The 23,386-nt window shown below is 38.6% G+C and overlaps 1 protein-coding gene across 4 annotated transcripts in view; it reads left to right on the forward strand.

Moving 5' to 3' along the window:
- Positions 1-23,386, forward strand: part of NFATC3 (nuclear factor of activated T cells 3) — a 102,644-nt gene that overhangs the window by 71,864 nt on the left and 7,394 nt on the right. For 2 of the 4 annotated variants that reach the window (XM_069456312.1, XM_069456315.1), the window contains 2 exons: positions 1,622-2,629; positions 20,393-20,519. In XM_069456312.1, the coding sequence (XP_069312413.1) occupies positions 1,622-2,629; positions 20,393-20,519 (1,135 nt within the window). The remainder of the gene's footprint in view (positions 1-1,621; positions 2,630-20,392; positions 20,520-23,386) is intronic. The other 2 variants (XM_069456313.1, XM_069456314.1) reach the window with 1 other exon arrangement.

Here is a 23,386-nt window from a genome sequence, read left to right on the forward strand (position 1 = left end):
TTGAATTAATTTTTGTATATTATATAAGTGTGGATTCAATTTCATTCTTTTACGTGTGGATATCTAGCTTTCCCAGCACCATTTGTTAAAGAGGACTGTGCTTTCCCCAGTGGTCTTGGCACCTTTGTTTTCGAAGATCAATTGACCAAATATGTGAGGCTTTATTTCTGCATTGGTCTCCATGTCCATCCTTATGTTAGTGCCACACTGTTTTGATTACTGTAGCTTTGTAGTAAGTTTTTTCCCCACAGATCAATTTATTTTATTTTATTTTATTTATTTTTGAGACAAGGTCTCACTCTGTCACCTGTGCTAGAGTACAGTGTTGTCATTGTAGCTCACTGCAACCTCAAACTCCTGGGCTCAAGTGATCCTCCTGCCTCAGCCTCCTGAGTATTAATAGCTGGGACTATAAGCATGTGTCATAACACCCGGCTACTATTTATATTTTTAGTAGAGATAGGGTCTCACCCTTGCTCAGGCTGATCTTGAACTCCTGAGCTCAAGCGATCCTCCCGCCTCTGCCTCCCAGAGTGCTAGGATTATAGACATGAGCCACATAACCCAGCCTGTAGTAAGTTTTTAAATCAGGAAGTGTGAGTCCTCCAACTTTGTTTTTCTGTTTCAAGATTGTATTGGCTATTTGGGGTCCCTTAAGATTCCATGTGTATTTTAGGCTAAGTTTTTCTATTTCTGCAAAAAATATCGCTGGAATTTTGATAGGGATTTTGAATCAGAAGATCACTTTGAGATACTATCATCTTGGCAATATTAAGTCTTTAATCCATGAACCTGGAAGGTCTTTCCATTTATGTAGATCTTTGGTTTCTTTTAGCAGTGTTACAGTTTTCAGTGTAGAAGTCTTGCCCTCCTTGGTTAAATTTATTTCTAAGTATTTTATTCTTTTTGATGTTACTGTAAACAGAATTGTTTTCTTAATTTTCTTTTGGATTGTTTATTACCAGTTTATAGAAATACAGCTTATTTTCGCATGTTGATTTTTGTATCTTGCAACTTTGCTGAATTTATTAGCTTTTTATGGATTTTAGCACTACTTTTGATCCTCCCATGGTGATGTCGAATCATATGAGATGCATGTAAACCAGAAGCTCTATGAGTATCAGATTTCTGATTTCTGGTATATGATATGACACGCAAAACTGGGTGACTAGAATGTTTCAGAGCAGCGATCCCCAAATTCAATGCTTTATTAGACTGTAGGATTTGGGGGGGATGGTTAAAAAATTATTATTCTTGAATATGTAGTATATACACAGTTAAAAACATTTAAAAGGCACAAAAAAGTATATACAGTAAAAAGTGAATCTCCCTCCTTCCTGTCTTTTAGTCACCTAGTTTCTCTTCCCAGCAGTAAATCTAGCACTTAACCAGTTTCTTGTGAGTCTTCCCAGAGATATCTATGTATTCACAAGCAAAAATATGTGTGCACATTTATGTATGTCTACACACAGAATATTTTACATAAACTGCCTTCCCTGAAGGTGTTTGAGTTTGTCTCCTCTGGCTTGGATGCATGTAGTTGGGTAGCATAGAATGAAGGCCTTTCATAATTATTTTATGTATTATGTAATAACATCTGCTTTAATAATTTTCTTTCTAGTTTTGATGAAACAAGAACACAGAGAAGAGATTGATTTGACCTCAGTTCCATCTTTGCCTGTGCCTCATCCTGCCCAAACCCAGAGGCCTACCTCTGATCCAGGGCGCCCACATGACAGTGTACTGTCAACCCAGAGAAGTTTGGTGTGTCCCATCCAGCAAGCATATGCATCCATGGTAACCTCATCCCATCTGCCACAGTTGCAGTGTAGGGATGAGAGTGCTGGTAAAGAACAGCATATGATACCTTCTCCAGTTGTACACCAGCCTTTTCAAGTCACACCAACACCTCCTGTGGGGTCTTCCTATCAGCCTATGCAAACTAATGTTGTGTACAATGGACCAACTTGTCTTCCTATTAATGCTGCCTCTAGTCAAGAATTTGATCCAGTTTTGTTTCAGCAGGATGTAGCTCTTCCTAGTTTAGTAAATCTTGGCTGTCAACCTCTGTCATCCATACCATTTCATTCTTCAAATTCAGGCGCAACAGGACATCTCTTGGCACATACACCTCATTCTGTGCATGCCCCGCCTCATCTGCAGTCAATGGGATATCATTGTTCAAATACAGGACAAAGATCTCTTTCTTCTCCAGTGGCTGACCAGGTCACAGGTCAGCCTTCCCCTCAGTTACAACCTATTACATATGGTCCTTCACATTCAGGGTCGGCTACAACAGCTTCCTCAGCAACCTCTCATCCTCTGGCTAGTTCACCACTCTCTGGGCCACCATCTCCTCAGCTGCAGCCTATGCCTTACCAATCTCCTAGCTCAGGAACTGCCTCATCACCGTCTCCAGACACCAGAATGCATTCTGGACAGCACTCAACTCAAGCACAGAGTACAGGCCAAGGAGGTCTTTCTGCATCTTCATCCTTAATATGTCAAAGCTTGTGTGATCCAGCTTCATTTCCACCTGATGGGGCAACTGTGAGCATTAAACCTGAACCTGAAGATCAGGAGCCTCACTTTGCAACCATTGGTCTTCAGGACATCACATTAGATGATGGTAAGTTCATCTGTGTGTTCTTGAAACAGTGATGACTCAGGAAATTTCTTGTCTAAGAGTCATGAAATAGTTACCACGGACTGCTTATTGGCATATGGTTAGGCTTTTAAATAAATTGTTATTAGAAATACATGTTAATGTATAACCTTGAGACTAGATATGAAAATCTATACTTTAAAGTCTATTTTACCACTAATATCTATTGCTGACTAGGGCATCTTTTATAGTGAAATCACAGTACCTAGAGAATGGAATTCAAGGGCATTAATTCAGTGAACATTGCTGAATGCTATCCATTGGCAAGACATGGAGCTAGATACTGGGAATATTAGGAATGCATTAAGATAGAGTTGTTGTCCTGGAGGAGATTTACTCAGGTAAAGAACCTTGCCCCCCTGTAGCCCTGCCAGCTTGCTGAGTCAAGTAGTGGTGTTGGTACAAGATGGTACTGGTTCTGTTGCTGCTGCTATGCTGTTGGCACAAGAATAAAAAGAACCTATTTATATAAATGTAGCAAGTTGGTATATAAATTTGTGTTTTTATGAAATTAATAAATTTGAGAACTCAGGAATATTAGTCATCTCAATAATTGAAAATTCCCCAAGATAAGATTTTTAGTTAACAATTTTAGAGTTTAATCTTGGCTTTATCATTTATATGGTCATGCAATTGTGTCTAAATAGGAATTCAGTGGAAAGCTACCTATAACTATTGTCCAATATGAAAATTCTAAAGATTCTGAAACACTGATATAGAATTTTAGTTCTCTCTCTGATTCTGTATTACTCTACTAGGAAAATAATTAAAGACCAGCCATTTTCTATCACAGATCTAGATAAGCTGAGTTCACTACTTAGTTGCAAAGCTGGTATTAAATCCCAAGTCCCAAAGATAAGGGAGCAAGGAAGATAAATAAGATGTGGCACCCTATCTCTTGGGGCTTTCCAGTCAGATTAGTACAGACTATATGAGTCACCATAACCAAGGTATAAAAGAAGCACATTAAAAGATCAGTGATATATAACAGACGTCACAGGAAGGATTCTGCAGGGCTTCCATGAGTAGGTGATATTTGAGCCGAATTTTAGAGGATGAATAGAGTTGGGCCTGTGTATCTGTGGGTTCTACATCCATGGATTCAACCATCTGTGGTTTGAAAATATTTGGGGGAAAAAATGGATGGATGCATCTGTACTGAACGTGTGCATACATTTTTTTCTTGTCATTATTCCCTGAACAATACAGTGTGACAACTATTTACATAGCATTTACGTTGTATTCGGTATTATAAGTAACTGAGAGATGATTTAAAGTATACAAGAGGGCTTGCATAGGTTATGTGCAAATACTACACCATTTTATATAAGGTACTTGAGCATCCATGTATTTTGGTATCCTGGGGAGGGTGGGGGTGAGTCCTGGAACCAATCCCCTATGGATACTGAGGGAATTGTCTCTTGGTAAAAATGGGAGATTGATTCCAGGAACACCCACGTATAACCAAACGTACATCCTGCAGCCAGTCCTGTAGAGTATAAGAAAAGTCAGCCCTCTGTAGGATCTTTGTATAATCACATTTCACATCCCAAGAATACTGCATTTTCAATCTACGTTTAATTGAAAAAAAGCCACGTGTAAGTGGACCCTAAAGTTCAAGCCTGTGTTGTTTAAGGATCAACTGTATATGTTTTCAGTAAATGAGGATAGGAGGGCAAGGTAGACAATATATGCAGAAACTGAGATGTATCTGGGAAAGCTTGATTATCTGTGCCTGGGCCAGGGGTGCGAATGGCACAGTAGAAGAGGTCATTTGTGTGTAAACAGAAGGCATATGTGTAATTTAGAGCAACACCTAAAATTTGCATAGCATTTTTTTATTCCTTATCTAACCTAATTCTTACCATTCCTCTATGAGGTAGATAGTGACATTTACAGAGTTGGACTTTCCAAAGGTCACACAACTAATAAGCAGCAGAACTGAGACTGGATTCAGATTTTTCGGTCCAGTCTTTTTCTTGTGGCGTTGTAGCTGCCTCCCAGGAACAGCAGGCCATAGTGGCTAGAACCCTGTGCTAAAGGATATCCCTCAAGGTTTTTTTAATTCCTGGACAATAGTATGAACACATGTTCACTACTGCATCTGATCTGTCATACTTGTATTGGGAATACTTGACAGTTCTGATATCTTGCTGTGCTTTTTATGCACAGCTGGTTTAAGTGTCACTGCCTACTTAATGATGAAGCCAGGAGGTAGAGAGGCTACTATTATGAAAATCAGATTTTAAAAAAATAAAGACTCTCCCAAATATACATTGGCTTTTTTTTTTTAACATTGGCTTTTAAAATGTTGCCTATTCCTTCCTTTGGCAGTTATACTAACTATTCATAGTACTTTTCACAATGAAATGAAGAGTGAGATCTTGAGTTATATCACTCATTTGTGATATAACTGAAAATATGAGATTTATTGAGCACGTCTGGAAGGGTATTTCAGCTCATTTTCTTTAAAAAGGAAGACATTTCTACTTCTAAAAAAAGACCAAAGCTAGAACCTGTTCTTTCTTATTTACCACAGATTGAGAGATTTGGAGGTATGGGGTGGGGTAGGCAACAAATTAGAATTTCTAGAAAGGTTTTGTGAAAACTTGACATATTTCATCTTTTGAATATGTGGAGATATGTTGCAAAAACAGAAGATATGGAGAGATGAGGGCAGCTGTAAAAGCAATTTCATTTTTGCTCCATTCATTATATGGGGCACAGGATCAAGAAAAGTTCCCAGATTGTAGCCCCACAGAGGACAGGGACTGGCTATTGAATTCTCTCACTGCCACCCATCAGGGGACTTGATAGAAGCTCAATGATGCTAAACAGTAATTAAAGAAGAGGAGGAAGGAGCTGGGTGTGATAGCATGTGCCTATACGAGCTACTTGGGAGGCTGAGCCAAGGATTTCAAGTCCAGTCTGGACAACATAACAAGATTCCATCTCTAAAAAAGTTAAAAATTTAAAAATATGGCCGGGCACGGTGGCTCACGCCTGTAATCCTAGCACTCTGGGAGACCGAGGTGGGAGGATTGCTTCAGTTCAGGATTTCAAGACCAGCTGAGCAAGAGCGAGACTTTGTCTCCACAAACAAACAAATAAATAAATAATAAATAAATAAATAAAGGGAGGGGGAACTAACATTAACATTACTCCTGGATACCTCAGATTATCGACTGTATGATTTTTACAAATTGAATTTTTGATGATTAACTTGAGCTCCAAAATGAATTTCTGATATTTGCCAATTGATTCATTGTTTATGGTATTTGGATTTGCCTTTGAAGGTAAAATTTTTAGAGACTGAGAAAATCCTAAAGTTCTGCAAAGTCTTAGTGTTAATTCATAAAATAAAATTTCAAAACCTCATCTATCTCATAGTTCCTGAACTCCATAACACTTGAATGTCTCCTTTCTGGTTAACTTTAATAGTAGTAAGTCATAGAGCTGAGCATGGTGGCATATGACTGTGGTCCTAGCTACTCAGGAGGCTGAGCCCAGGGAGTTAAGGCCAGCCTCAACAATATATGAGATCATATCTCTTTAAAAAAAAAAAAAAAGTCATATTACATACTACAAAGGATTAGAAGCAATTAAAGTGAACTTTGCAGTTAGGCTGAGCTCAGGTTTTATATTAACTTTTCTATATTAAGTATTAAGTCCAAAGTAATTTCTACTCTACAACCAGAAGACATAAGTAATTTTTTAAAAATGTGTGCTATACTAGTTAAATATACTTCTCATCTAATCCTGATAACTTTTGTTAATCCTATTTCTGTTTTATATTTATTTATCCTCTTTTAACCAAATTAAAAATTAAAACACACAAAAAATTATTTTTTATTTTTGAGATTCTTAAGTAAGATGGAGTCTTGTAGGAGTCATTCAAGTATTAGTTGACTGTTATATTTATAAATGTGGACATTGCCAGGCACGGTGGCACATACCTGTAGTCCCAACTATGCAGGAGGCTGAGGCAGGAAGATAATGTGTTTAAGCCACCCAGCTTGGGCAATATATCAAGACCCTATTGCATGAAAAAAAAAAAGAAAGAAAGAAATGTGGACATTAACATCTTAATTTTTATTGTAAATTTAGTGACGTGATAGAGAAAATATTAGTGTACCTCAGCTCAGAAATATGCAAGAGTTATTACAGAGCTGGATATATTCTAATATAGTTCCTTAATTTTATGGATAAAGAGTCTGAGTTTTACACAGAGCTTAAGGTATTCATCCAGGGTAAATTAGTTAATGGCAGAATAAAGACTAAAACCCAAGTCCCCCGACTCTAGAAGTTTTTCCGATATCTGCAGTCATGTTTCTAATCAGTCTGGGTTGAGGCTTTAGCGTGGGTATGGAACAGACAGAATACATGAAAGAAAATGCCATTTTTTCCATAGAGCCTTGGTTTGTGAGGCGGGCCAGAACAATCTTAAGATTATAGATTCTCAGTATTAGATGAAGTTTTAAAGGCTCTCTACTCCATCCTCCTCTTTCATGTTGGAGTTCACACTCATGTTCTAGTGATATTATAGAAGAGTGTGTCCCTTCCTCTCTAGCTTCTTTGGAACATCTCAGGGTCTTTTGAGTTCTAGCTGCCCTTCTTGTTTTATGTAGACTCTGATGCCTCTGGAATCATGCAGAACAAATTTAATCCTCCTTCTGTAATAGACCTTCACCTGTGTGAAACCTTGATCTCTTTCCCAGTCTTAAAAACTCTCCAGCAACTTCATCCTTCACTTAGCAACACGGAAATTCTCCTTTGCTTGAATTCTGATGTTTTTAGATTTCTTTTCATAGTGCAGTATGCAAAAGGGAACACATTCTAGCCACCTCAGTGTAGGTTAGGACTGTCACCTTCCCTGTTCAGAAGACTTTATTATATCAGTATATCCTGGGGTGGTCAGGGGATTTTCTTAGCTCCATTGTACTCTCAATGTAGTGAGTCATAATTGTGCATCCTTGCTCCCCTCCCTGCCATGGGTTTTTGCATATTTTTTTCAGAACCAAAGACTAAACTTTATAATTACCCTTGCTTTGTTACATTGAGATGATCTTGGCCTGGGATATCAACTGTCCAAGCTCAGAAGAGTCCCAGCAGCATTCCTCTGTCTCAGAGTAGTACGGCTTTTTCTCCAGGGGGATTTTCCTTGGGGTAATAACAGCAGGAGAACACTGACCTTTAACTAAGCAGTGTTCTCTTTCAAGTAGTTCCCTTGGAAGGTTGTAATATATACTTATTCAACTAAGGCATAGTTCAAGACTATTTTTGCTTATATGTTCTATAGCTATCAAATTATTAATGAGTTTTTACTCATATGTTACAGTTTGTATGCCTAGGACTGCAATTTTTCCTAAACATTTCTGCACATTATGGTGTTTATGCCCCAGTTTTTAGACCAAATGATTCAGCATTATATTAGCTGATTTTATAACAAATGTAGAAATTACCACAGCTGTGTTTTAAACATTTTAATTGGGATTATGTTCAATGTGGTAGTGATTCTGTTTAAAAAGAGGGGGAGGAGATCAGAGTTTTGTGAAACTAGCCTGTCTTAGACCTTTAAATACAGGCCTATTTAATTTGTAATTGAGCTAACCGAATCCTGTTACAATGTTCCATTAGAGTCCCCCAGTTCCCACTTGTCTTCCTTTGTTCACAAACTAACAGAGCCACAGCTGTAGCTCTTCAGCACAGAACAGGATGCCTGTTAAATATAGCCTGACCTGCTGCTGCGGTGAAAACTGACACTGCCACTTCTAAGCTCTGTGCAGTAACATGCTGATCCTGAATGTAGGGCAATTGCTAATTCAACAGTAAACAGGGACTCTAGACATGACCTCAGCGTCTTCAGTTCTGTATTTATAAATGACAAACAGAAGAGCCTGCTTTCAAGTATGTGGTTTTTTAAATCAAGGGAATGATAAACACAACATTCAAGTGGTTACCTGGATGAGGTAGGCAGGAGGCTGGTATACAGGAGAAACAGACAGGTAAATATTATTGTCAGTGTTCTATTGCACCTGTTGGATAGTGGTTTCACTGGTGTTCGTTATATTTAAATAAATAAAAGAAAGCCATGCACAGCCAATGCTAAGAATGTGTCATGAGTGAGATGATATAATTAATCCACTTACGGCCATTGGGGTGGAGGGAGGTAGATAATACTGAGCTTTCTCTTTTAACTGGGACACTGGGTAACTCATGAATCCTCTTTTGGGAAGCATACATATACCATTCAGCCTCAAACATATTTAGGATAAATAATTCCAAAGGCTGAAAAGTCCCATAAATAGCCCATGTAGGCTTTAGATTGAGGCTTATGCAGGATGGACCATGATGGGGATTCAGGATTGTGGACATACAATAAGCAAAATTAATTTTCAGACCCAGTGAAGAAAGAGCAAGCATTTGAGATCTTTTATTTTTTATATATCAGATATGTTTATCTCCACAGACATAAATTAGTTGTATCCAGGCTGGGCGCGGTGGCTCATACCTATCATCCTAGCACTCTGGGAAGCTGAGGTGGAAGGATTGCCTGAGGTCAGGAGTTCGAGCCCAGCCTGAGCAAGAGTGAGTCCCTGGTCTCTACTAAAAATAGAAAAATTAGCTGGGCTCAATGGTGCATGCCTGTAGTCCCAGTTACTTGGGGGAGGCTGAAGCAGGAGGATCACTTAAGCCTGGGAGTTTGAGGTTGCAGTGAGCTATGATGATGCCACTGCATACTAGCAGGGGGAACAAAGCAAGATTCTGTCTCAAAAAAAAAAAAAAAAAAAAAAAAATTGTATACCTTTGAGTGTATTTGAACAAATTTTTTTTCTTTGAATCAACTTGACTTTAAAATTTACAGAAGCTTGGGAAAAATCCAAGAGAGGTTAACACTAAATAACCAGCATGTCAAAAGTCTTCAGGCCGGGCATAGTGGCTCACGCCTATAATTCTAGCACTCTGGGAGGCCAAGGCAGGAGGATTGCTTGAGGTCAGCAGTTCAAGACCAGCCTGAGCAAGAGCGAGATCCCATCTCTACTAAAAATAGAAAGATTGAAGAAGAAAATGGTCCAAAAAAAATTTTTTTTAAATAGAAAAAAATTAGCCGGGTGTGGTGGCACATGCCTTTAATGCCAGCTACTTGGGAGGCTGAGGCAGGAGAATCACTTGAGCCCAGAGTTTGAGGTTGCCGTGAGCTAGGCTGACACCACACCACTCTAGCCCAGGTGACAGAGCAAGACTCTATCTCGGCCGGGCGCGGTGGCTCACGCCTGTAATCCTAGCACTCTGGGAGGCCGAGGTGGGCGGATCGTTTGAGCTCAGGAGTTCGAGACCAGCCTGAGCAAGAGCGAGACCCCACCTCTACTAAAAATAGAAAGAAATTATATGGACAGCTAAAAATATATATAGAAAAAATTAGCCGGGCATGGTGGTGCATGCCTGTAGCCCCAGCTACTCGGGAGGCTGAGGCAGTAGGATCGCTTAAGCCCAGGAGTTTGAGGTTGCTGTGAGCTAGGCTGACGCCACGGCACTCACTCTAGCCTGGGCAACAGAGTGAGACTCTGTCTCAAAAAAAAAAAAAAAAAAAGACTCTATCTCAAAAAAAAAGAAAAAAAAAAGTCTTCATGATAAGTTTCCCTCAAAATGTATGTTTAAGGGCTGGATGCCGCAGCTTACACTTCAAATCCAAGCACTTAGGGAGGCCAAAGTGGGAGGATCGCATGAGGCCAGGAGTTCGAGACCAGCCTGGGCAACATAGTGAGACCCCCCATCTCTACAAAAAAGTGTTTAAAAATTTGCTGGCTGTGGTGACACATGCCTGTGCCTCTAGAGGCTTAGGCAGGAGGACCAGTTGAGCCCAGGAGTTTGAGGTTGCAGTGAGCTATGGTCATGTCACTGCATTCTCGCCTGGGTGACACAGCAAGACCCTTTCTCTTAAAAAACAAAAAGTATATTTAAAAATAATTAATGAGTTGTGGTTGCTGTTTCTTGATAATAAAATATTTTATTGAGCACTGTGCTAGGCACTTTGCTAATAGCTCATTAATTTTTCCCAGCAATCTGTGAAATGTGAATTATTAGTCATACCTTTGTAGATGTGGCTTGGAAAGCTTATGCACTTCCAGGGTTACATGGCCACAAATACTGGGGTAGACATTTAAATCCAGGTCTATCTGAAATTTAGATGTCTCACATGTGATTAATGGCTTCTAAAATAGCACTCTTCCTCCTCCTCTCTCTCTCTCTATCTATATATAAATTTTTTGTTTGTTTGTTTTTTAGACCAGGAGTTCTCACTAAGGGAAGAACCAGGGTCTCACTGTGTTGCCTGGGGTAGAGTGCAGTGGCATCATCATAGCTCATTGCAAGCTCAAACTCCCAGGCTCCAGTGATCTTCCTGCCTCAATCTGCCAAGTAGCTGGGACTACAGGCACATGCCACCACGCCTAGCAAATTTTTCTGTTTTTTTGTGGAGACAGGGTCTTACTACATTGCTCAGGCTGGTCTCTAACTCCTGGCTTCAAGCGATCTTCCCACCTTGACCTCTCAAAGTGGTAGGATTACAGGTGTGAGCTACCACACTCAGCCTAAAATAGCTATAATTGATTGCTTTATATAATCTCTTCTGTAAACACAATCATATACTAACTTTCTAATGTCTGCCATGTGTAAGGTGACAAAACCAGTGTCTTAAAGATGTATTCTATTTTAAAGTTAATGTCCTTTTTCTGAGTTCTTTGGAAGATGGATTATTCGCAGGGATACTATATTGGAACTCCTAGGCTCAAGTGATTCTCCTACCTCAGCCTCCCAAGTAGCTGGGACTATAAGCATGCACCACTGTGCTCAGCTTTGAAATGAAAGATAAATTATTTAATTTTAGGCTCAGCAGTTAAACAAGCTTTTGTGGTTTGGTGGCTTGGTGGCAATTCTTTGGCTTGGCATTGCAAGGTTACCTCTTGCCAGGGATCTTAGCTTTTTTTTTTTTTTTTTTTTTATTTGGAGACAGGGTCTTGCTTTGTGGCCCCAGCTAGAGTGCAGTGGCATCATCATAGCTCACTGCAACCGCAAACTCCTGGGCTCGAGTGTTCTTCCTGCCTCAGCCTCCCAAGTAGCTGGGACTACAGGCACCCGCCACCATGCCTGGGTAATTTTTCCATTTTTTGTAGAGACAGGGTCTCACTCTTGGTAAGGCTTGTCTCAAACTGCTGGCTTTAAGCAATCTTCTGGCGCTGGCCTCCCAAAGTGCTAGGATTACAGGTGTGAGCCATTGTGTCCGGCTGGATCTTGGCTTTTGATAGACTTAGATAAATATACCCAAATAGCTCTTCTCTGTTTAAAAAGATAGATATCTGGCTCTTTTGGTGGGGGAACAGGGGGAGACATTTCTAAAGCCTGGGCAAGAGGGAAAGTATGAAACAAATTAAGTCCCTGATAATCTTATTGTGTATTTAATAGCATCTGTAGATTTTATGTAGAATGGGAATTTTAATATAATTATTTTTAAATAAGTAATACATTCATATGGTTCAAAATGTCTAAGGTACAACAGGGTACATAGTGAAAAATCTCTCTTCTAGGTACTCAGTTGTCCTCTGTGTGGGCAGTTGGAATTACCAGTTTCTTGGCTTTCACTCTAGAGCTATTCTGTGCGTTTATAAACAGTTGCATATATTTTTCCCCTTATTTTTACTAGCAGATTATGTATACCATTCAGTACATTGCTTTTTCTGTGTAATGTTGAATCTTGGAGATTATTCTTTACTATAACATAAAAGAGCTTCCTTAGAAAATCTTTATTTAAAAGAATATTCCATAAAATATTCTGTAAAATGTTCCATTGTATAGATACACCATTATCTGTTAACAGGTACATTGTATAGATACACCATTATCTGTTAACAGGTACAAAGAATAGCTTTTTACATATGTCATTTCACACCTATTTACACAATGTCTTTGGACATCTGTGGTATGTATGTGTGTGATACATTCCTCGAAGTGAGATTACTAGACCAGTATTTTGAGAAAGATTGCCAAATTGTTCTTCCTAAAGGTTTTATCAGTTTACATTGTTGCTGGCGTTGTAAGAGAGTGCCTATTTCCCTGTACCAGGGGTGGGGAACCTGCGGCCTTAAGGCCATATGTGGCCTTCTAGGTCCTTAAATGCGGCCTTTTGACTGAATCCAAATTTTACAGAACAAATTCTTTTATTTTTATTAATACTTTTTTGTTCATCTTTTATATTTTTATTTAATTTTCAAAATGAATGCAATTAAAATGTCAAAGAATAAAAAATAAGTTTCAATGAAATAATCGTCCCAGACTCACCAGCACAAATAGAACATTAGTAAGCCATAAAGGCTAATTTGAGGGCTGCTGCGCTCGTGATTTAGTTCTAACTTTCCCTGCCTGACTGGTGCTAGTACTGCACAAGACTGGTTGGCGAGAGTTTATGGGGGTGGAATATGCCAGTGTGTTATCAGCTTTTGAAAGCAGCACACTGTTTCTTTTTGAAGTGGAATTTGTGAATAGTTGCGTAGCTCGACAGTATTTTTTTTAATTCTGTCTGCCTAACAGCCCATCATGTCAAAGAAAACCAAGAGAACATTGAAGGAAGAAAACAGATTTTTAAATGAGGATTGGGAATTGCAATATTGTCTGGTTTCTGCTAAAGATAAGATGATTTGCTTGCTTTGTGACACTGCAATATCAACATTAAAGAAATTCAGTGTTCATCAGCATTATAACACTCATAAGGACCACAAATATTTTAAATTAGAGGGAGAGGCACAAAAGGTTATATTGCAGAAATTAAAAGATAGAAAGCAAAAGCAAAGACAATTCTTTCAAGCAGCAATAAGACCTAGAAATAATCCTATCTGGAAATAAGCAACTTATAAAGTAGCTCGTGTACTTGGGAAAAAAGGGAAGCCATTCAGTAATGCAGAAATTGTGAAAGAATGCATTGTTGAAGTTGTAGGATGCTTAGACCCTGATAACGTTTCAAAGTACGAACAAATGCCTCTGTCAAGGAGAACCATAACTCATCGGCAGCATGAATTAGCCTTCAACTAAATGGAACAACTTCATGCAGTACTTAAAAAGGAAAATATATATTATTAAATCGCTTTGGATGAATCAACTGATACTTCTGACTTTGTACAGGTATTATACTTCATTCGGGTCATAACAAGATTTTCTTTGCTACGAAGTTACTCACTTTGGGCACTCTTATGAACAGAACATGGAGAATAGATATTTTCAACAACTTTCAAATTAAATGTCATGAAGTTGGAGTCAATTTGGTAAATTTAGTGAATGTATGTACAGACAGTGTGCCTTCCATGACAGGAAAAAATGAAGGGTTTATTGCACAGATTTAAAAAAGTATTAACAGATCCAGATGCTCTTATTTCATTGTATCTTGCATCAGCAAAATCTCTGTGCTAAAGCTACTCTTTTAAGTGACACTTAGCAACATACATAACTATGTTCCTGCTAATGAAACACTTGCACACGGCATTGTCAGTTTCATAACATGCTAAAGTTGAACAATTCAGTGTGGATTTGCCTTATCATTCTAAAGTGCGTTGGCTATCGCAGGGACAGGTGTTAGCCAAAATATTATCTCTGCAAGAACAGATAGTTAAATTTTAGGAAGAACAGAATCAGTAATGTGAATTAGTGAAAGAAGATTTCTATAGCAATGCAGCATTTCTGTGTTATACCATGTCAAATCAAAACAATTTGGATATTTCTTTGCAAGGTAAAACGAAGTCTACATACGATATGTGGCAAAAAAATCCAAGCATTTCAAAAAAAGCTATCTTTTTTCAAAACACTTCTTCAAAAGGAAATTTCAGATGAACATTTTCTCCAGTTAGCAAAGGTCATTGATGAGCAGGATGATATATGTGAATCATTTGAGGAATACGCAGCTGTTATAGACCCATTAATTGGAAAACACTATGAAAGATTTACTGACTTTTGAGAATCATGATGTCACACTCAAATTAGCATTTCAGCCTCACCTAGTTGATATCACCAAGGCACCTAAAGAACTACAGATGAAATTGATTGAGTTCTCAGTAGATGACATTTAAAAGTCATTGTTTGATGCCAAATAAGAAAGATCCAGTTGAAATGTGGAAAAACGTAGAATACCCATGCCTTTGACAACGTGCCTGAAAAATGCTTTCTTGCTTTTCAACCACTTATTGCTGCAAATCTGCATTCTCCTACCTAACCCAAATCAAGATGCCCTTAAGGTCATGAATGACTGATACACATCTAGAGGATCAGCTGAAACTGTAGACCTCCATGCTGAACCAAATATTCAAATGCTTTCCAACAAAAAGCAGACACAACAAAGTCATTAAAAGGTTAGTTAACTTTAAAATTAACAAATAGTTTTCATTTTTTGAAATTGTTAAGTAAATAGTAGTTAGATTTTTATAAAATAATGTACATTTTTAAGTATATCTAATTGAATTTCTTGAATGTAGCCTTATTTGATTGCAGCTAAATTAATGTGGCCTTCCAGCATGAAAAGGTTCCCTACCCCTGCCCTGTACCTTCACCAATCCATTCTGTTATCAAATATCTTACTATTTGCCAGTAGGATAGGTAGAAATAGCTTCTCGATATAGTTATGGGGTTTTTGTTTTTGTTTTTTTGAGACAGAATCTCACTGTGTCGCCCAGGCTAGAGGGCAATGGCATCACCATAGCTCACTGCAACCTCAAACTCCTGGGCTCAAGCGATCCTCCTGACTTGGCCTCCCAGAATGCTGGGATTACAGGCATGAGCCACTGTGCCTGCCTCTATAAGTATAGTTTTAATTTGCATTTCACTTATGAGTAAGATTGTTTGCCTTTTTATATGCTTAAGAGAAAAATCTTTGGTTACCAACATTTATCTCTGTTTCTATTTGCTTACTTTTCTATTAGGTTATTAATCCTTCTCTTATTAACTTATAGAAGCCCTTTATTTGTTACATTCATTAGCTCACTTAGGTATGAGTTATAAGTTTTTTCCCTCAATGTGTCATGGCTTTTGCTATGAGAATTTTTTTACATTTATATATCAGTCTCTTATTTTGTCAGTTTGAGTAATAATTGCATTTTTATGAAACATTATAGAGTACCTGCACTGTATTTCAGAAGATGCTCCCCTCTGAGTAAATAAGTAAACAGATTCTTATAACTAAACAACTTCTGATAGGTCACCAATCCAGTAAGGGTTGAAAGGATTCCAAAGCCTGTATTTTCATATACATAGATGGTCATTGCCTTGTTTGTATAAACCAGAAACATCTATATATTGATAAGGTGCTAAAGTAAGCAGCTTGGTCAACTGAGGAAGTAGGTTGGATAAGTGGGGCAATTTCATTTATCTTTCCCCAAACATATTTCAGGATTTGTAAATATTTAACTCATTTTTTAAACTTTGAAACAAAAGGAACAGATTCTGTACCCAAACTTAGAAATTGTAAAAGAAGAATTTATAAAAGTCCTCCAGGTCTTACTTTTAGTTAATGATTAGAGCTGTGAAAACCTAATTCAGTCATTTCACACAATGTTCTCCCATGAGAAAACCCAAAGTTTGTTAGTTTTTAAACAAAATTTTAATTTTTGTTTTTAAAAGACCAGGTCTCGCCCTGTCACCCAGGCTAGAGTGCTCACAGTTCACTACAATCTTGAATTCCTGGGCTAAAGCCATTCTCCTGCCTCAGCTTCCAGAGTAGCTGGGATTACAGGCAAACACCACCCATGCTCAACTAACTTTTAAATTTTTTGTAGTAGAAATGGTGTCTCACTTACGTTGCCCAATGTGTTCTTGAACTCCTGGCCTCAAGCTATCCTCCCTTCTTGACCTCCCAAAGTTCTGGGATTAAATGTGTGAGCCACCATGCCTGGCCTAAACAAATTTTTGATTGTGGTAAAATATATATAACATAAAATTTACCATTTTAACCATTTTCAATGCATAGTTAAGTGACATTAAATACATTCACAATATTGTGTAACTGCTGCCCCTATTTTCAGAACTTTATCACCTGAACAATTCTATACCCATTAAGCAATAGCTCCTCATTTTCTCCCCACCTCCGAGCCCGTGGTAACCTCTATTCTACTTTCTGTCTCTATGAACTTCCCTACTCTAGGTATCTCATATAAGTGGGATCTTATAATATTTGTCCTTTTTTGTTATTTCACTTAGCATAATGTTTTTATGGTTCATTCATATTGTAAGCATACATCAGAATTATGTTTTCATGGATGAATAATATTCCATTGTGTGTATATACTATGTTTTGTTTAAACATTCATCTGTTGAAAGACATTTGGGTTGTTTCCACCTTTTGGCTTTTGTGAATAATGCTGCTATTTGGTATACATTGGTATACAACTTTCTGTTTGAGTCTCTGTTTTCAGTTCTATTGGGTATATATAGGAGTAGAATTGCTAGGTCATATGGTAATTCTGTGTTCAACTTTTTGAGGAACTGCCAAACTTTTTTTTATTCACAGCAGCTGTACCATTTATATTTATAGTGCATAAGTGTGTCAGTTTCTCCACATTCTTGCCAACCATGTTATTTTCCTATTTTATTTTATTTTATTTTATTTATTTATTTATTTATTTTTATTTGTTGAGATAGAGTCTCATTCTGTCACCCTAGGTAGAGTACAGTGGTGACATCATAGCTCACTGCAACCTCAAACTCCTGGGCTCAAGCAATCCTCCTGCCTCAAGGTGGGACTACAGGCATGCACCACAATCTGTGGCTAATTTTTCTATTTTTAGTAGAGACAGGGTCTAGCTCTTACTCAGGCTGGTCTTGAACTGAGCTCAAGCAATCCTCCAACCTTGGCCTCCCAAAGTGCTAGGATTATAGGTGTGAGCCACATCACCTGGCCCAGCTAAGTTTAAAAAAAAAAAATTTTTTTTGTAGAGGAAGAGTCTCCCTATTGTCCAGGCTGGTCTTGAACTCCTGGCCTCAAGTGAGTCTGCTGCCTTGGCCACCTAAAGTGCTAAGGTTACAGGCATGAGCCGTTGCGCTCAGCCTGTATGTAAATTCTTCAGAGTTTTATACATATAAGATTATGTCATTTGTGAACAGAGATAATTTTACCTTTTCCTTTCCAATTTGAAAGCCTTTTATTTCTTTTTCTAACCTAATTGCTCTGGGTAGACCTTCCAGTACTAGACTGAATAGAAGTGGCAAAAGTGGGCATCCTTGCCTTGTTTGTGATCTTAGGGGAAAAAGCCTTTGACCATTGAGTATGATATTAGCTGTCAGTTTTTCACATACGGCCTTTATCATGTTGAGGAAATTCCTTCTATTCTTAGTTTATTGAGTGTTTTATCTTGAAAGAACATTGAATTTTGACAAGTGCTTTTGTGCATCAATCGAGATAATCATGTGGGTTTTCTTTCTCCATTTTATTAATGTGGTATATTACATTGATTTTTGTATGTCGAACCATCCTTGCATTCTAGGAATAAAACCTACTTGGTCATGATTTACAATCCTTTTTATATGCTGCTGAATTCAATTTGCTAGTTTGTGGAGGATTTTTGCATCTGTAATCATAAACAATATTTTATAGTTTTTTTGTAGTACCTTCATCTGGCTTTGGTATTGGTAATGCTGGCCTTACAATGAGTGGGAAGTTTTCCTTTTTAATCTTTCGGAAGAGTTTCAGAAGGATTGGTGTTAATTCTTTTATAAATGTTTGGTCAAAGTTTTTGTGATCAAGAGACATAAGTGAGGTATTTCTTGGAACTGTTAACAGTGCTTCAAGGAACTAGAAGGATGTCTACAGGACTGTAAGTTTCCATTAAACACAATCAACTCTACCATTAAGTCAATCAACTTACAAAAGCCCCCACAGTGTCTGTTGACCTTTTAGCTTTGTTCCTGGGTTTCTTTCTTCTGTTTTATAAGTTGGTTAACCTGAAATCACATATTCTGTACCTTCAGGTCTGTTTTGGAGGATTCAGTTGTGGAGATTGGGCACCCTCAGAAAGGATACGTAAGCTTAAGGCAGAAAAATTTTGCCTAAGGAAAAGATTTCTGGATTTTTTGTTTTGTTTTGTTTTTAGTGAGGGTGCAGTTTGTACAAATTGTCTCCTTCTTTATTTTTCTTTTTCTTATGTGCTTAAAATGAGGGTTTTAATTAGTGTTCACAAAGACAACATACATATTTTTTCCTTCTAAGATTAGGTCTTCTTGTTTGATGCTAAAAATAATTCCTTATAGGCAAAAGGAGGAGGATTTCTCTATTATTGTATCCTAGACACTAAATGGGCATCAGAATGCTTCAGCCACTACCACAAAACTGACCAGTAGTGACTCTACTGAGTGCAATGACTTTTGAACACTGTTTTTTTTTTGTTTGTTTGTTTGTTTTTTTTTTTTTTTTAAAGAAACGGGGTCTTACTTCATTACCCAGGCTGGAGTGCAGTGGCATGATCATAACTCACTGCTGCCTCAAACTGCTGAGCTATAGCAATCCTCCTGCCACATCTTCCCAAGCAGCTAGGACTACAGGTGTGTGCCACCATGCCCAGCTAATTTTATTTTTTTTTTTAGAGACAGAGTCTTGCTATGTTGCCTGGGCTGGTCCCTAACTCCTGGCTTCAAGCGATCCTCCCGCCTCAGCCTCCCAAAGTGCTGGGATTACAGGCCTGAGCCACTGTACCCAGCCCACTTTTGAACATTTTTGATAGTTTCCCATAATAAGAAATGTTTTATAACGTGACCCAGTCACACACAAAAAAACATACATACTACTAACATGAAATCTCATAAACCAGTTCTTAACCTCTATTAAAGAGAATGCAGCCTGGTTTCAAGTTGCTCAGGTGATTTCATGAATTTATAATGGATGTGAACTTTAGTTTTTTTTTTTTTGAGATAGAGTCTTGCTTTGTTGCCCGGGCTAGAGTGAGTGCCGTGGCGTCAGCCTAGCTTACAGCAACCTTAAACTCCTGGGCTTAAGCGATCCTACTGCCCCAGCCTCCCGAGTAGCTGGGACTACAGGCATGCGCCACCATGCTGAGCTAATTTTTTCTATCTATATTTTTAGTTGGCCAGATAATTTCTTTCTATTTTTAGTAGAGACGGGGTCTCGCTCTTGCTCAGGCTGGTCTCAAACTCCTGACCTAGAGCGATCCTCCCGCGTCGGCCTCCCAGAGTGCTAGGATTACAGGCATGAGCCACCACGCCCAGCCATGAACTTTAGTTTAATAAATATTCCTCTTTGACCCTCAGATTTTATTATACATATCATTTTCTGGGCTGCTACCCTTAGAGAGTTTGGTTTGTGGTCTTCAGAGTTTATATTTTTATCAAGAGCCCAGGAGTTTATATTTTTATCAGGTGTTCAGTTAATTCTGATGTAGCCATAGCCAACTATTTGGGGACTGCTATTAGATCTAATCTAATAAAAACTAGTTTACTTAAAACTGAATTTATACCTGAAAACTATAATTGTAACTCTTTGAAAGTTATTGCCCTTTTAATTAAAAAAAAAATCATCCATTACCTAAATTATCTGGACTCCAGTAAATATTGTCTAATAAAATGTGGGGAGCCATCTTATGCAGTGATTGACAAGTAAAGGAAAATTAAATTCCTCTTGATTATGCAAAAAATAGGCTGGGCACTGTAGTAGATTAAGTTCACCCTCTGGTTTGTTCCATTTGGTAGTGATGTTGTCTTCTTTGACACAGACCAGTTTATGTCTGACTTGGAACACCAGCCATCAGGTTCAGCAGAGAAATGGCCTAACCACAGTGTGCTCTCATGTCCAGCTCCTTTCTGGAGAACCTAGAGGGTGAGTGTTGATTGAAATGTGTCATTGTTTTTGTGCCCAAGTCTGGTATTTGCATGCAGTGGCTGGATTTGCATGTGCTACAGAGGAGGGGGTATGCACGGGCACCTTCTTGGTAGGCCCACCCATTATCTTTAGAGCTGTTCTTCAACTGTAAGACTCTCCTTTTTAAATCTAACCACACTTAGGCTCTCAGACCTTGCTTATAATTTTAGTCTGGGATTGAATGAAAGGCAAGAGATTAATTAGATTTACTAAACCAAAGTAGAGAGAAGTCCCATATATATGAATTCTTTGGCTTTGGTGATGAGTAAATTTGTTTGCTGAGCAGGTGCATAAGCCTACTCATTTGTCGTCAGGTATTCTTAAGGTTTAATGTGAGGCAGTATGGAATGGAAGTGAAGAAGGAAATTTTATCTATTTTTCAGAGGTAACCCGGAATATTTATCCTTGGCCTGGCCTGTAGGCCCTTGTTTATACTCCTGGTAGTTCATCTGGGGCTCCACTTAGAAGAAAGCTATAGTAATGGACCCAGTGTCTATGAGGGAAAGGTCTAGGCTTTAGGTCTCTGGACTCAACAGCCAACCAGGGACAAAGCCTTTCTTTACTGTCACGTTGACTTCATTCTTCAAAGACTCTCAAAGCCACTTAAGAAAGTATGTGATAGAAATTGTAAACATACAGAGCATAATTCCCCAAATTCCATTTGAATTTCATTTTAGAATGAATTTAAGTTTGGGCGCAGTGGCTCCTACCTGTAATCCCAGCACTTTGGGAGGCCAAGGTGAGTGGATCATTTGAAGCCAGGAGTTCAAGACCAGCCGGGGCAACATAGTGAGATGATATGTACAAAAAATGAAAAATTAGGTGTGGTGGCAGATACCTGTAGTCCGAGCTACTCAGGAGGCTGAGGCAGGAGGATCACTTGAGCCCAGGACTTCAAGGTTATAATGAGCTATGATCATGCCACTGCACTCCAGCCTGGGCAACAGAATGAGATCCCATCTCTAAAAAAAAAAAAAAATTATATTTGGAAGGGTCCTTAGAAATCATGTTCACTATACCCAAATCTTTTATATTTAGGATTCTGAAGCTTCCTGATGACCCATCAAACAAGACATCAAAACTCTGGCTTCTCTCAGAAGCTGGGCCTATCCTGGTCTCACATCATTCTTATCTAACCATGAGAGGAATAGTGACTTAATTTCTGCATGAATGTATATAAAACTCAGGAGAGTTATAACCAGAAGGATTTAAAATAATTTATTGATGTTGTGGATGAGAAAATCACTTATAGAAAGATGAGGTAATTGCCCTAGTCACACCACAGCCAAACCAAGACTAAAGCTTATTTCTTCTAGTGTTTAGCCCAGTGTTCTTCCCGTGTGTGAAGCAACAAGTTGGTCATTAGTGATCTTGGTTAAGAAAGAAGTGTTTCTGTGGAGTGAAGGGATCAGTGGATGGCTGAGTGAATCAGATATGAGAACATAGAAACAGCAGTGTAGATAACTCCTTTAATTAAGGTAATCCATGATAGAAAGAATTAGATATGGAAGAGAATATGGGTTCTAGTGTTTTTGCTTGCTTGCTTGCTTGCTTTTTTGGGATAGAGAGACTTAACCATATTAAGTGCTGATGAGAAAGATCTAGGAGGGGAGATGGGCAGATAGAGACTGATTAAAGGTATGGAGAGTGGGCCGGACACAGTGGCTCACAACTGTAATCCTAGCTCTCTGAGAGGCCGAGGCCTGCAGGAGGATTGCTTGAGCTCAGGAGTTCAAGACCAGCCTGAGCAAGAGCAAGACCCTGTCTATACTAAAAATAGAAAAATTAGACTGATGTCATAGCACATGCCTATAGTCCCAGCTACTCAGGAGGCTGCGGCAAGAGCATCTTCAGCCCAGGAGTTCTGAGGTTGCAGTGAGCTACAAAGACGCCACTACACTCTACCCAGGATGACAGAGGAAGACTTTGTCTCTAAAAAATAAAAAAGATTTGGAGAGTGAAGAAAACTGATGGAACAAGGTCTTAAAGAGGATCCATAGCACAGGTAGTAGAACGGGTTGTGTGGATTTATGGCTCTAGAGCTCAGGTTTGGCCCCTAGAAATAATTGATTTGGGAGTCAGCAGTGGACAAGATTATGCAGAAAAAATGTACAAAGTAAGAAAACAAAACAGGGAAAAGGGATTCTTCTGACAATTCTGAAATGCTTCTGAGTTCCACATCTTAACCCAAATTGAAAAGTGTTTATTTTTTCACATTTCAGTTTTTGCTGATACAAAAGGGTACATGCTGATACTTGAATATACTTTCAAGTACCTGTGTACTGTTTACTCAGCTGGAGATTTCATGTTTGTCTTTGTAGAATGTTTTGAGTTACAGACTTTTCTAGAGGAAAGATCCCTGTGACACTGAGTATAGCATCATACACAATAGAGGTTTCTTTAAAAGAAAGGAGTCTTGGCCAGGTGTAGTGGCTCTCGCCTATAATCTCAGCACTTTGGGAGGCCAAGGTGGAAGAATCACTTGATCCCATGAGTTTGATACCAGCCTGAGCAACATAGGGAGACCCTATCTCTACAAAAATGGAAAAAAAAAAAAAAAATTAGCTGAACTTGGTGGCATGTGCCTATAGTCCTAGCTACTCAGGAGACTGGGGCAAGAGGATTGCTTAAGCCCAGGAGTTGGAGGCTGCACCAGTCTATGACCACACCAATGTACTCCAACCTAGGTGACAGAGCAAGACCCTGTCTCTAAAAAAACAAACACACACAAAAAAGAAAGGAGGTCGGGTGCAGTAGCTCGTGCCTGTAATCCTAGCACTCTGGGAGGCCAAGGTAGGAGGATTGTTTGAACTCGGGAGTTCGAG

This window comes from Eulemur rufifrons, chromosome 23 (genome assembly GCF_041146395.1).
Source record: "Eulemur rufifrons isolate Redbay chromosome 23, OSU_ERuf_1, whole genome shotgun sequence".
Classification (NCBI taxonomy): domain Eukaryota; kingdom Metazoa; phylum Chordata; class Mammalia; order Primates; family Lemuridae; genus Eulemur; species Eulemur rufifrons.